The sequence below is a fragment of the Centrocercus urophasianus genome, unplaced genomic scaffold, assembly GCF_019232065.1.
Source record: "Centrocercus urophasianus isolate 14NV4802_14NV808 unplaced genomic scaffold, USGS_Curo_1.0 seq_17, whole genome shotgun sequence".
In the NCBI taxonomy this organism is placed as follows: Eukaryota; Metazoa; Chordata; class Aves; order Galliformes; family Phasianidae; genus Centrocercus; species Centrocercus urophasianus.
In genome coordinates, this window is record NW_024884722.1 from 32,038,608 (window position 1) to 32,052,716 (window position 14,109).

Below are 14,109 nucleotides of genomic sequence, written 5' to 3' on the forward strand. Positions count from 1 at the left end.
GCATGTTACATAGCTTGTTCCATAGGTGCTCCTGCAGCACAGTTGGGCTTATTAACATCTGTGAGATCTGTGAAATGAAAGGATCAAACAGCTGGTTGAAAACACAAAACGAACAGTAAGACACCACTCACCAACACCCCATGCAAACCACCTCCAGTCTTGTGATTCAAATTTCTTGTGGATGATTGCTCAGGAAGCTGAAGTCACAGATGCATGACAGCCTAAACCCATCAGCTGCTTACCTAATGCTGGCAAAGAGAACCCAGCTTAGCATGCTGGCAACAAGATGACACAAGGGAACTGCCTCAAGAGAGAAGCTGACTCACTGCTGGCCTTAGGCACAGTACAAAATGTATTGTTTTGGAGAAGGCTGGACCAGAGTGCTGTATTCCATGACACACGTTTGTTAACCTTCTCCAAGGGTACAACTGGAGCTGATCTCATCAGCACCTCGTAATACCGCACGGTTTTTTTTGTTTGTTTATTTGTTTTTAAATGGAACCTAAGTCTGTGCCTTTATGAAAATGACAAGAGAACATTGCACTCTTTGATGTTCCTTGAAGGTAGTAACCACTAATTCAAGTTGTTATCTAACAGATTGAAGAGAGACTGCGCTGGGAGAGAAGGCAGCAGCCCACAAGACCTGCAGCACCAACAGAGGCTGCTCCCATGAGCAACAGAGATGAGGAGGCTCAGGGCTTTCTACCGGGGATGTGGTGCTGAGTTACCACAATTGAAAGCTGTAATCGACCATGTCTGTTTCATTCTGGTGATATCACCACGCCAAGATACCTTCCATTTGCTCATCAAATGATACACTCATTGCAAAGCTAATGCCTGCTTCCGCTGGAAGCAGCTGACAACTGCATACCTCTTCATTGGAAATCAGTCTCTCCAGGCAATAAGCTCTGCTTCCACACACATTCAATTATTGCTTTAACTCAGCAGTCAAGAACTGAGTTAATTAAGAAGGTGAAAATAATTCACCTTCTCTAGAAGAATCATGAGCCAAGCCTCATTTTACATAAAGGATTCAGCAGCCTCCAGGTGCGGCCTGAAAACTTCAGGTCACAAGCAGCTGGCAGCTAATAGATAAACACATGGGGAATCTCCAGACTCTGGTGGGTAAACGCCTTCTCCCAAGGGAACATCCACAGTATTTCATTGTCCCTCTGTGCTAAATCCAGGATAGAGATCATTCTCTTCCATTTTCTTCTCTGCATGTAAGGCTCTTTCTTTTCCCTACACAAATGGGTCTTTGACTGTATTTTTGTTCCTAGAAATAATCTCCTAGAAATAATTTTCTCTCTGTTTCATTTACAGTCATGAGGGACTGCAATTCAACCTTTGCCAAGTTTATGCTCATCCATACTCCTCCACCAGTCCATGCTGCAGGATTTCATGCCCAAGAATGATATTATCTTCCTTCTCATGGCACACACATCCTCTGCTGACACATGGCCTTTGTTTATTCTGTTCCTCCTCTCTATGCACTCAGTTGTATCTCTATGACCTACTCTCTTGCTTTGCCAAGCCTTTGGTTCATCCAAGAAAGCGATACAGAAAGGCTGTAAGAAAGCAAAAAAAGCAAAATAACACAAAAAACTCCAACACTCCCAAAATAGACTCAAACCTTGTGTTTGCTCTCCCTTTCGCCAGATTGCCTGCTGGCAGAAATTCCCATCCCTGTTCACTGGTATGCTTTCTTTGGCTGCTGGTGTCTTGGGAACATCTCAACAGCTGGATTTTGTGCAAACCTATATTCATATGATCTCATTATATTCTCATATATGGACATTTCCAAGATGAATGTGCTGGAGAATGCTTTCTCTGATGGTAATCAGTGACTGAATAACTTTCCAGAAGACAAATAGGTTTATACATATCACATACTCTCCACTACACCCAGATCTTCTGCCTTGCACTGAACAATCTACTTTGCAATTTAATGATTTCTGATATGCATCTCAAATATGTCATAATTTACAACAATGATAAAGACTTGTTCATTTCCAACTTCATTCTGAGCGCTTACCAGCAACAGTAATCAACTTAGGTAGTCATCCAAGATCACCAAAATGCTTTAGACAAGTAGCCCTACTGAAAACCAAAATCTTACTTGGCCTAGGTGATTTTTTTTGGCTGTATTTCCCTCATGCAGAAAGAACTTCTCTACCTATAGAAATAACCTCCGGAGTACCAAACTAGAGAAAAACTTCACTGTTTTGTTTACTTCTCTGTGGGTATCAGATCTCACTGTAGTCAAACATAACACTGTTCAACAAGTAAGAAGGAATTGCCTTGAGAGAATGCAGCAGTTTCATGAATCTGAGATGAAGTCATTCAGAATCTCCAGGAAATGTGCAGTAAAGGGCTGAGTGACCTCCCCAGTGGTGGTCCACAGCAGCAGTTGTAATATATTTTTATAGCTTTTCTGGTGTAGAGGAAAAAAGGAATGCAATGCATGTTCATTGCTGTTTAATAGTATATTGTAGAGTACAGCAGAAAACATGCAAAAAAGCATCCACCAACTGGCTCCCTTAGAAAGAGAACACGAGGGAGATTCTGCTTGAGAAAGGCACTTAGTGTAAGGATAAAGGTCCAGGACAAGCATACTCAAAAAAAGAAACCAACTATTCTTAAGTCTTATCCTGCTCCTGAGACTTCTCTCTCCTAAGCAGTACAGGGCTCGCACTCCTGCAGGTCAACATCCTGGTTGTAAAGAACTCACCGGCACAGCACTCACATTTCCTCAGTCTGTTGGCTTTGCTTCCACTTCCCCCATAGCCTCAGCACAGACAACCTCTCATTTCAGCAGTCATAGCCTTCATACAGCATGTACAGCCTTAGTTGTACAGGAGCTTTGCAATGCATTCCTAACTCGCTCTGTAATAACTACTCCTTGATAAAAACGCAAGAATTTTTTTTAATTTTTTTTTTTTTTTTTTTAAACTCAGGCAACACAAAATGCTTAGCAAACATTTTTTTTTAATTGTTATTTCTTGAGCTGGGTAAAAGGATTATTAGTTTTCCTTCAAAGGTAGGAAACGAAAGACCTGCAAGCTGGAAGGAACGTGACAAAGGTTGCGCCAGGAACCTGCAGCAGGCTCAGGGCTGGAGGCCTACCTCCTCATGTTCTACATGGACACGTTCCCAATTGACACCCATCAGCTCTCAAGATAAGTATTTAACTCAAGCACGCAGTCAGAATGCCATTAGCAGAGCTATTTTTACGCATGGTGTTATCACATCTAACTTATTTCAAACACCTTTCGAACTGGGAAGAGCTCTGAGGAGCCTTTGTTGCTTTCCAGAGGCAAGGCACCACCAACACAAGGCTGCTGCACTCAGTCCAGCAGAATTTCTGCCCTCCCAGAAGACATTTTTCTGCAGTCTTGAAAACAAATAACATGAGAACCCTGTTTTTGCACAACTCTAATGATACCGTGTTTTCCACTGTTCCTGCTTTCCACACCCTAGACATAATCCTACAGGGAAAGAAACATCCCGCACCCCTCTCCTCTCTCCTCCTTTTCTTGCCCCCCTTGCTGTACTTAGAGCAATCAGAGTTTTCCAGCACATTCCAGTTGTAGGCTGCATAAATAAATACAGGGTAAAAACTTTGGGGAGCTTGGAGCTCTGCCAGCCTGCCTGGATAACTGGACTTTTTGTGGAGCTGGAAGGGTGTTTTTTAAAGGGAGGAAAGAGAAAAAAAAAAAAAAAAAAAAAAAAAAGCACAGCTCCAGAATCTTGGCTCAGCCTGGGCATATTTCCTCCTAGCTCTGGCTAAACCTCAGCACTGCTGGACGGACAGACAGAGCAGTCTATGCACAGCCTGGGAGGGAGCCTGCCGTGCACTGCACAGGACTACAGGGAGCGTGGGACTATGCTGTTCATTTGGGTGCTAGTGTTTGCTGGAGTCCTGCAGGAACACGAGCTCTTTGGTGAGTGACTCCAAGCATGAAAAGCAGAAACTACAGCATGGTCTACAACTTTGCATGGGGGCAGGCGGGGGAGATAAAGAATTGCTTCTTTATGGGCTTTATATGAAGGCGTCACAGGTTTGTGTCTGCTTCAGAGGAGAATCTCTAGTTCTGTGTTATTGAATCTGTCCTAGAGGCACATTGCTTTCTTACAGATCTTACTGTACTCATGGGAGCAAGGAAATACACGATCAGTGTATTTCCAGAAGCTGACATGTGCTGCAGCCAGCTCCCTGCAACTCCATCATTACTGCACTGGAGCAGTAACAACACATACATGAATCCTCCTAGTTCAAGGTGAACGCAGACAGATTCGCTTTACTCAAAACCTCCTTTTTAGATATGCTGTTAACAGTACTGCATTTTTGTCTCTTCTGCTTTGGATTACTTTTTGAAATTCCTGAGGCTCGCAATTCCTTCTTCAAATACTTTGGGAGGAAGAAGCAGAAACACACAACAGCTGATAGACTGGCATCTAAGTTCTACTTTAATTAAGAGCAGGGCTGGCACTAACCTAACCTGTAGTAGCAGTTCAGCTGATGGTATGACTGAGAGCTATTCTGTTCAGCTAGTCTCAGGATTTATAGTCCCCATGCTACCACAAACCTGGCTCCACAGCCTGTTTGTATTATGTTTTTTTTCTGCTAGCTGAGGCCCAGCATCATTCTCCCTCTGCTCCAGCTGCTTGACAACACACAGTGTTTGTAATTTGTGGCAGGGCAGTGAGTTTCCATTATATTCAAAATATTTTCCAAAAAACTGTTTTGTCTCCTTTGCCCCCAAATCCCACATGCCATCTCCCTCCCACACAACTGGCTTTACAATGTTTATCTGTGACGAATTATCAGTTCTAGCAAGGGCACTCTGACTAGTTTTCTCCCCATTAGCACTGTGGGAAAACTTTTTGTTTATTTGCTCCCTATGTATATTATCTATAAGGAAAAAGGAAACGAAGAACCTCAATCTCAGAACAGCTCTTGCCACAGGGAGACAGCAAGAAATAATTTTTCGTAAGGAGAGAATTCCTGGTCCATACTGGCTGGTTTCTTCAAGTCAAGCTGAGGAAGGGCTGGAGTTTGTGCCTGTCACAGCCAGGTGCACATCTTGGCTGACTGAAAGACTGTAGAAAAGTCATTCCTACTCTCCCTTTTCTACCTTTGAGATGAGGAACACAACTCCTAATTTTCTTACAGATCCTTCCCCTGACCACTCCACCCCCATGATTCATCTATTGGTTATCCCTGTTTTCTTTGACAACAGTTCCTCTTAAAAATGGTTTGGGGTTGGACGAGTAGAGCGTATGTTTTTATTCAGCCATTAACAGGAACAGTTTCATGTTCACAGGGTCAGCTTTCAAGCAGCTCAAGGTGAGAGGTTAGTGTGGATGCCCAGTTGGATTCATTACAGGCTCCCACCCGACGTCTGCAGCTTTTCATTCCTTGCTGCTACTGCTGCGTTAGTTTGTGAGATGGTGCTGCTGCTAGAGTAGCATTCAATATAGCCACGTGCACTGGCCATTCAACACCTGCCCCATTTAAACATATTGACATTCCCACAAAAAGCTTTGGGCAAATTGTTCTGAGGGTGCAACATCCCAGCAGCACAGTGTCTCCTATGCGTTTATGCATGGCAGAGAGGTGACCTGGAATACGCAGGTAAACAATTATCAGGCAATTGGGTAAGCAGGCTGGGCCCATGACATGCTCCAGTTAGATGAGCATATCCAAATACTGAGCTACTGAGGAGAGAGCAACAAGGGAGCCTGAGTGGAACCACTGCTGCTCAGTACAGCACTTTGTGGTTCAGCTGCTTTTAACTGCAAGAAAAAGCAAATCATGTTTAAGGGAACGCTTTTTCCCCTCATTCACCTAACACAGAATGACTTCTCAGAATTCTTAGGATCTTCCGATATGCACATGCTGTACCTAAGGCAGGGTAGACTCACGAGCTTTTGGGGTGAATAGGAATAAAGGTGATATTCAGCAATCAGAGGCACTGTTCAGAAACTGAAGAGGGAAAAATAGAACAACCAAACTTTCAAAACTGCTTATTTTTGCATGAAATCAACTACTTGCATTCTCATAAAGCAGTATTTTGCTCCCGGAAGACTGAACTCCAAACAGGTGTAATTAAGTCCACAGTAAAACTCATGAGAGCTACCATTTGAAACCAGCCTGAGTCATAATTTTCTACTAATAAGCCAACAGTAGTTTCAACTACACCCCACATAATAGGTATTTCCTTCTCTTATAGAAGCCTACAGCCTGTCCCAGTTCAAGGGGAGTCTTTGCAAACACTCATTCTGAACTCCAACAAGGATGAATGAAAGTTTGTACCCAGATGTAGGGGTGCTTCTTAAGAACGAGACACCTGAAATAGGGATTTTGCATAGGAGCGAGCACATTTAACCCATGTGTAAAACCTCTACGTTATTGAGTTACCTGGAGTGGTAACCTCTGTGGGTAAAGCAAATGCCATTCTCAAACTGCTGGAAAGTCAGGGGTCTGGAAATACAGGACTCTGCTGTTCTCCTGCATCAGCTGTACTTATAAATTCATCTGATCTGTCCTGAGTGAGGCAGTTGTGGGTCACTCCATGAATACATGGGATGTAGTGTGCATGTATTTATCATAAGTCACTTCCTGAGTGGTTACAGTACATACAAATTGTCTGCCAGAGGAAAGCACATCTTCAGTCAAGTCCCTACAATTTTTTCACTATTAGGAAAAAACTGTAAAGATTGTCTTTCCTGTACTACTGTATTTCTTTCTACAGGCAGAACTTACATGCAAGCTACACAGAGTTGACTCGTAAGTCACAGACTCACCTCACACCCTGCTCCCCGTGATTGTAGCTCCTGTTACCAAACACAGCCCAAAAGCCACATCCTCACAACTCCTTATCCCCAGATACCAGTGGTCATCTCCAAATTCATGAGCGACATCAAATACTCACCTCTCTGACCTCCTCCATTCTCAAAACCAGATTAAGCTCATCCATTCTACATAACTTACATACTTTAGATATGCCATTACATACTTCCTCCCCTTTCTGAAACGGCTCATTCTCTTCTGCATACACAAGTATCTCTTTTATAGCTACTAGCTATAATTATCCTAACTCTTCACCTTAGTTTCAAAACCAAATACATACACATACAGAAATAAATATATCACAAAGGGAAACATGAGTTTGGAGCCCAAAACATTAGAATATCCTCTTCTAATTTGCAGAGTGAATAAGATCTACTTACCTGCAAGCTACATAGCCCATACTTCTCTTCCCTCTGATTTCTCGTAGCCATTTTCCATTGCAAAAACAAGCATGAGACAAAGTTCCTTGGCTGCTTGCTCAATAAGACCAGCACATTGGAAATACATTTCAAAACAAGAGAGGAACATTTTTTTCTCATCTTCCTTCCTTTATATAAACATATACAAAACTCAGGTGGGTGTAAATCCAAAGGAGATTGGAGGGTTGACATAACTGGCAACTAAGGTTGTTTTTAAGAACAGCCTCACCAAACTAAACATGACTAGCAATGTTAGTTTAAGATGGACCTAGGTCTGAAAGCATTAATATGAGTATTACTGATAATACTGATAGACTTTTCTGTTCTCACTTGCAAAAGCAGTTGAATTTAACTTGCAAACTGCGATTTCTTGAGCTAACACTTCGAAGTCACCTTACGTGCTTTAACATTGAGTCCAACAGTATATTTAGATAATAAACAATTTAAGCAATGATTGGCAAATGCCTTTGGACATCCATCATGCTCATCTCAAATGAGCTGGGAAGGGGTCACCAAATGGACTCAAGTCCATTTGATAATATTTTTTTTTCTGTTGCAGTACAAACCCATCACTGTAAGTTTTGTTTTCTCAGTAGGAGCTATCACATCACTTCTTGCTATATACTACAGGAATAAAATGGTACTGATAAACCTAAGGTAATACAAACAGGAGCATATCTCCTTCAAAAGCTATAAATGTTCCCTTTTATCATCTGTCACATGATTTCAGGCTTTATGAGCCATCTGGTTGCTTTTTCAGTCTCAACTGTCTTTCATTTGGCCTGTGGTCTGCTTTGCTTTACCTCAAGATCCCTGCTGAGCACAACATGAACTCTCAGTCAATTCTCACAACCACAATGGTTACAGAACGATGCAAAAAAAGTCTTTTTAATCAACTTTAAAACCAATGTTTTAAACATTATGGTCACTTAGCTCAACCTTCTTTGTAACACAGCCCACAGAACCCAACCCAGTATTTTCTACAGCTTGACTCGTGATGTATCCTTGTGAATTACCCTTATAAAGAATACAAGCAATGCAGATGGTACTTTCAGTTACTGACTTGATTCATTGACTTTAAAAAAAAATCTGTGTTCTAACCTGAATTATTGTGTTCCAGCTTGCAATTCTGTGTTGCTTTAATTTAAAACAATTTTTCTCCTATCAGATGCCTTTGTGACACAGGTATGTGGACAACAGTCTGCTTATATGTGCAACTAATGGGACCAGACTGAGGGGACCAGAAATGCTATGTTGTGAACTTTTATTGGTAAAGTGTAAGTCAACATTACCCTCCGACTTCTGACACCAACTTCACTACGAGGTGCACATTTACTTATGTCTACGTATTATATGTGCACACACTAGGTATATATCTATATAGATTAATATACTTTTTAAAAGCTGTTGAGCAATTATATACTCACTTTTATACTTAGTGTGAGAGCAGATGTATGTATATACATATAGAATTCAGATACTGACATGTCAAGATCATGTGAACAAATTCATATATAGAAGAGGCAATGACACAACCACTGTACTTCCTTAAACCCAACAGCAAGCTTCTCATTTATGAGAGGGTCCTGCTTAAACTTCTCACACAGAAGCACTTCTTGTGTCTGCTGGCATCCTTAAATCTCAAATTTTGTTTCTCTGCTCCTTCTGCTGGTTTCTAACGGTACCACAGCACAGGGCAGTAGATCCACACTGCTTTTATGGTATTATCAACCTGACATGGAAGACAAAATGTACAAGACAAGTCAGAATTTCTAGATGATAGGCAAAGTAAAGAAATAAGGAGTTTAACCCTTGCCCTTATAAAAGTATGGGTCAGCCTAGTGACTCAGATATCTGTCATATTTATGCACAAGGAACTGGACGTGTTCTGTGAACAGCCCATCCCAGAGATGAAAGCTGTGGGCTAACAAAATAACCAGGTGTCCAGCAGCCAAAGCCTCAAGCCCAAGCTCTGCTAACTGCAGAATGCAAGCAATTACAGTGACCAAAGCACTGTCTGCCTGATCCATTGTCCTTTCCCACAGTGTCCCATTCTAGTGTGGTGGTGAAGGGCACCACAAGCACAAGAGCATCTCTGCTGTAGTGAGAAAGCTGCTAACCAGGCACAGAGACACAGGCCCTGCCTGACAGCATTTCTTCTGGGTCACAGAATCCAGGCTGTGAAACCTGGGAACTAAAACCATTTTGCTTTTTAAAACAGACTCTCTCCTAACTCTTGTCACTTACTAACAAGAGTTATCAGATGTTTTATGAGACACTTAAGTGGTTCTAGGTCTATAAGGCTGGGTGAGACAGTTCCTCCCCCTCCAACAAGCCCACTGCAGTCTATAAATTAGCAATGCATCCGCACTGCAAGAAAGCTGTCTGATTCTGCATCAAAAAAAGCACCAACCACCCCAAAGAACAGAATGCCACTGAGACCTGCAATTCACAATAGCTTCTACCTTTAGCTGTGCACACCTATGTAAGGCAGTATTAAGACAGTCATTCTTTTACCTCCCCTACCTATCTGTGTACTCCCACTTACAGTGGCAGTCAGCTCAGGCAAAAATAATGTGGTTTGTGCAGAGAAGAAACATATTTAACACAAAAGAGATAAGTAATGACTGACGTGGCATTTGGAGCAGGACCTCATCACATCATGTTTGTTTGAAGGGTTCCTTAGAGGATTTAAGCTCCTGCATCAGGAAAAAATTGAGAGGAGCCCCTGCAGAGCACCAGCAGCTATGTTCACTGTGGCATTACACAGGTTGGGAAGGTCACGGTCTCTAGACTGGTTACTTCTGCTACTCCAAAGGCAGAACTCAGTCTTCTATGGACCAGCGCGATACAAGATGCACAATCAGAGGAAGAGAAGTGGCCAATACTGACTTGAACTAGCATTAGCTCTCCTGCATTTCCCATTTCTAGGAAATGCACAAAACTAAACAAGCCTGGCACATAGCCTATGGCTGGCCAAAACTCCACCAACAAACACTTACGACAGGTGCTGGCTCTCACCCAAGGGAGGCCCACAGCCTTCCAACTCCACCTCGTGACTTAAGGTTGTCCCTGTGACACGATGGGCAGCAGTTCAGCATTCTGCTGAATCACACGTGACGCAGAGAGCTGGTAACACTGGAAAGGTGGAAATTCTATTAATATCTGACAGTTACTACTACTATTGTTGGTGCAGAAAAGGTTTGTAGAGAAAGACTGGCCATTGCTTTGTAGCCTCCATTTCTGATACAAAAATTCAGCATTTCCACATTGCTCTAGCTGTGATAGAAAAAAAAAAAAACAACACGTAAATAAGCCGAAGTTTTGGGAGCATGGTTCAACCTGACTACTAAATTAAAGAGTAACAACATTCCCAAAATACCAACAACGAATAAACAACGACCGTGAAGCAGCTGTCTTCTACATAGCTGCCATATTTCCAGTCTAAGTACCAAACGGGCAGAATAAATCTTTAGGATCCTGTCCTCACAGCACCACCTCGTGGTGAACGTACAAGAACTCAAGCCCCAGCAAAGCCTACAACTCAAACTCATCCAAACATACTGTCTAAAACTGTGCTAAAGCAATTTTTAAATAATACCACATCTAGTACATTAGGCCACGTTTTATTCCTCTCCACCTTCCTGCCTCAAGGATTCCATTCCAGCTCACAGCACATTTCTGATACTATTGAACTGCTACAATCCTAACAAGTTGATACCACGTAACACCAAAATTCATGGCACAGACTTGACACGAAGCACTGCACCAGGTTCAAATCACTGCTCTCACACAACTCTATTGGAAACAGCCATGGTTGCTCCTCCTATGCCTTCAAGCACACATTATAACACAAGCTCACATCATGCTCTGGTTTTCTCCATCACAACTAAACAGCAACACAACAAATTAGTGCTGCTTTCTCATTATTACAGCCTCTGAAGGTCTTAAATATATCAGATATGCTTATTCTTATTTGAAGTTAAGTCTATCAATTCAGCAGTTTTTAAGTATTGTTACTGCTCTACATACACACATTAAAACCCAAAAGTTACTGTGAAAAAGTCATGGAAAATTAATTGGCTCCACTCAAGCACCAGATAACAGCAGACATTGCTCTTACATGGGGTACAGCCAGAAGAATGAGATGGCCAGAGAGCTCATGTGTACTGAGAGGTAACCGTAGCTAACTGACAGAGATGAGTGATTTTGTATATAATACTATCATGAGTAACTTGCCCAACAAAGGCACTGGCTGTGCACATTTTCCCCATTTCTCTTCCCATTGCAAAATTAGATGTTTATGCAGAAGTTAGTGGCACAATAGAATTACCAGCTTGCATCCATTCAGAGTGTAAGTAGACAAACTCAGCTGCTCTTCAAAGCTTTACCATGCTAGTTGCTTCTTATGAGAGTCCAAGATGAACTGACAAAGGTTGCCCAAGGAGGTTGTAGATGCCCCATCCCTGGAGGCATTCAAGGCCAGGCTGGATGTGGCTGTGGCTCTGGGCAGCCTGGTCTGCTGGTTGGCAACCCTGCACATAGCAGGGGGTTGGAACCAGATGGTTGTTGTGGCCTTTTTCAACCCAGGCCTTTCTATGATAAGATTCTATTAAGGCAGACCTTTCCAACACTTTGGTATTATACTTCTAGAGACAGATGTGAGCTGGAGTATGCAATAAGGTTGCCCTACACAGAAAAAACAGGCTTCGTGAAATAAACACAAATAAATAGCCAATCAGAAGAAAAGAGCTTGTTCCAAACAACTTGGACAAATCTGTACGCCGCCAGGAAACATTCACAACAGTTGGGTATATCTGTATTTAACCGAGTTATTTCCACCTAGGACAAGATATGCTCTGTTTAATAAAGAACACTCTTGAGCACGCCAAATACAATTCCAGAAGTCAGAAAGGTAAATGTTATTACCAGAAAGCTCCTGCTAATTTAACTGCGGCTGCTTTTTCCAGCTGCTGCAGATCCTACCAGTCTGTTACCTGGAAGTTTGGGAAGCTGGTGCCACGAACATGATACAATGCATGAACGCTTAGACATTATTGAAGAGGTAAGAGCTGCAGCACTGGTTCCGGGAATACACTAAACCTCTTGGCTAAAGAAAATGCTGTAATATAAATGTTGTATTTTAAGTCTTGCCAAACAAAATTCTAATACTTGTGCCATTAGAGGCCAGTATAACTGGAAAAACACATTAAATTGCAATGAACAACAAAATCAGCTGTTAGTAGCATGGGACAGCAAGACACCTCTTGAACTAAGACATTTGGTACACAATTCCTTCCATTTGACTCCGACTGCCCCCCTCTACATTTGTTATCCTTTTTTTCCTCCATTAGAAGGTAATAAAAACTGTGGAGCATCTAGAATCAGAAGTCAAATCACTCCTCAGTATCATCAGTGAGACAACATCAGACCTCCCCATTGCCGCGGGAACCCCACTGATAGACATTTTTGATGGTAAGTATCTAGTGGGATATAAGCTAAGCCAACAAGAATGTTGCATGTGCTATTCCAAATGCCATCCTCTTTCCACATTAGATGAGAAATAACTCATTCACTCAATTCAGTGCAGTGAAGGCTTCAGTTCAAACACAGGGTTCAGTTTTGGACAGTGCCACAACCAGCACTAAAGAGAGGGGAACAAAGTTAAGTGAACAAACCAGGCATAGAGCTAGATATAGGAGATACACAGAAAGGCTGATCAACTGGGGATATTAACATAGTCCAATCGAGTTTGAAATGGCCCATCTGAGTAAGGCTGCTGCAAAGTCAAAAGCTCCACTTCCTCACCACTGCAAAAGTGGATAAAACAAGAACTAATGCAGCAAAACAGACTCAAGTAAAAGACAATACATATATTAGATCCAAGAACAATGAACCTCTGCAATGATATGTCTGTAGTTTCCCCAGCAATGAAATGCTAGACAGCACTCTGTTCTCTTGAGTCTCTGCCTATCAGTAGTTCATTTAAAAGAGACACTGCTGGTAGAGAGTATACCTCTTGTAGAAAGGCATGAGCAACACCCAGCCACTGTTATGGAGTCAGTTTTGTCATTTTTTGTTACTGCTGTATGTACATATACTCACATACTGTAGTGCACTTCAGTGATATGATGTGGGCTGAAAGTAGACAGCAGTACAACGTATGTTTTAGTTCTTGCAGTTGGCTGTACAGAAACAGTCACCATAACTGCTTGAGAAACTAACATTTAAATCGACGTCCATAACTCTGTAAGGGGCAGTTAACAGGTGTTAATTAACCTACATCCCTGCAATGATCATTTAAGAAAGTATCCCAGTGAAGAGTTACAGTAAATTGAAAACGGAAATCCCAAGTTAACCACTGCCTATTTGCAACACAACTACAGTAAGTACTGCTCAAATTTAGGTTGCATTGACTACCACCCAGTTCAAGAATTGCAGAGCTCTAGCACCTTCCTTCTGTGCTTTGATAAATCAAATAGAGAATTCTCCTCTTTGTGAAGTAACAGTTATCAAGTTTTAAATCGCGCTTATCCAGAAAAATTGATCCTGACCTCATAACCAAGAATAACTACACCACATCTTCTTTATACAGATGCCAGCTGAGCACAGTGGAGACTGAAGACAGCTGAATGTAACAGGACGGCTGTTATGAACAGTTGCAAATTTGTTCATTTAAAAAGCTCCCTGGTGTTTCCAGAACTTGAGCAGAGATGTACACTCCTGAAAGTACTTCTCATTTTGTGTTCTTTTGCTTTTCAATAAAAAGTTATTGGCTTTTAGATATCATTTCAAAGGTCTGTATTTTACATCTTTCAGTGGCCATACTTATCA

General features: G+C 41.9%; 1 protein-coding gene across 2 annotated transcripts; it reads left to right on the forward strand.

Moving 5' to 3' along the window:
* Positions 1-3,798: 3,798 nt before the first annotated feature.
* On the forward strand, positions 3,799-14,064 carry PLAC9 (placenta associated 9). Of its 2 annotated transcripts, XM_042818316.1 has the most exons (4): positions 3,799-3,944; positions 12,246-12,340; positions 12,630-12,750; positions 13,871-14,064. In XM_042818316.1, exons 1-4 carry the CDS (start codon positions 3,827-3,829, stop codon positions 13,879-13,881), a joined length of 345 nt encoding a protein of 114 aa, XP_042674250.1. In that variant the 5' UTR covers positions 3,799-3,826; the 3' UTR covers positions 13,882-14,064. The 2 variants fall into 2 exon arrangements, with proteins under 2 accessions (XP_042674250.1, XP_042674249.1); XM_042818315.1 differs by lacking the exon at positions 13,871-14,064 and having other exon boundaries at positions 12,630-12,882.
* Positions 14,065-14,109: the final 45 nt, after the last annotated feature.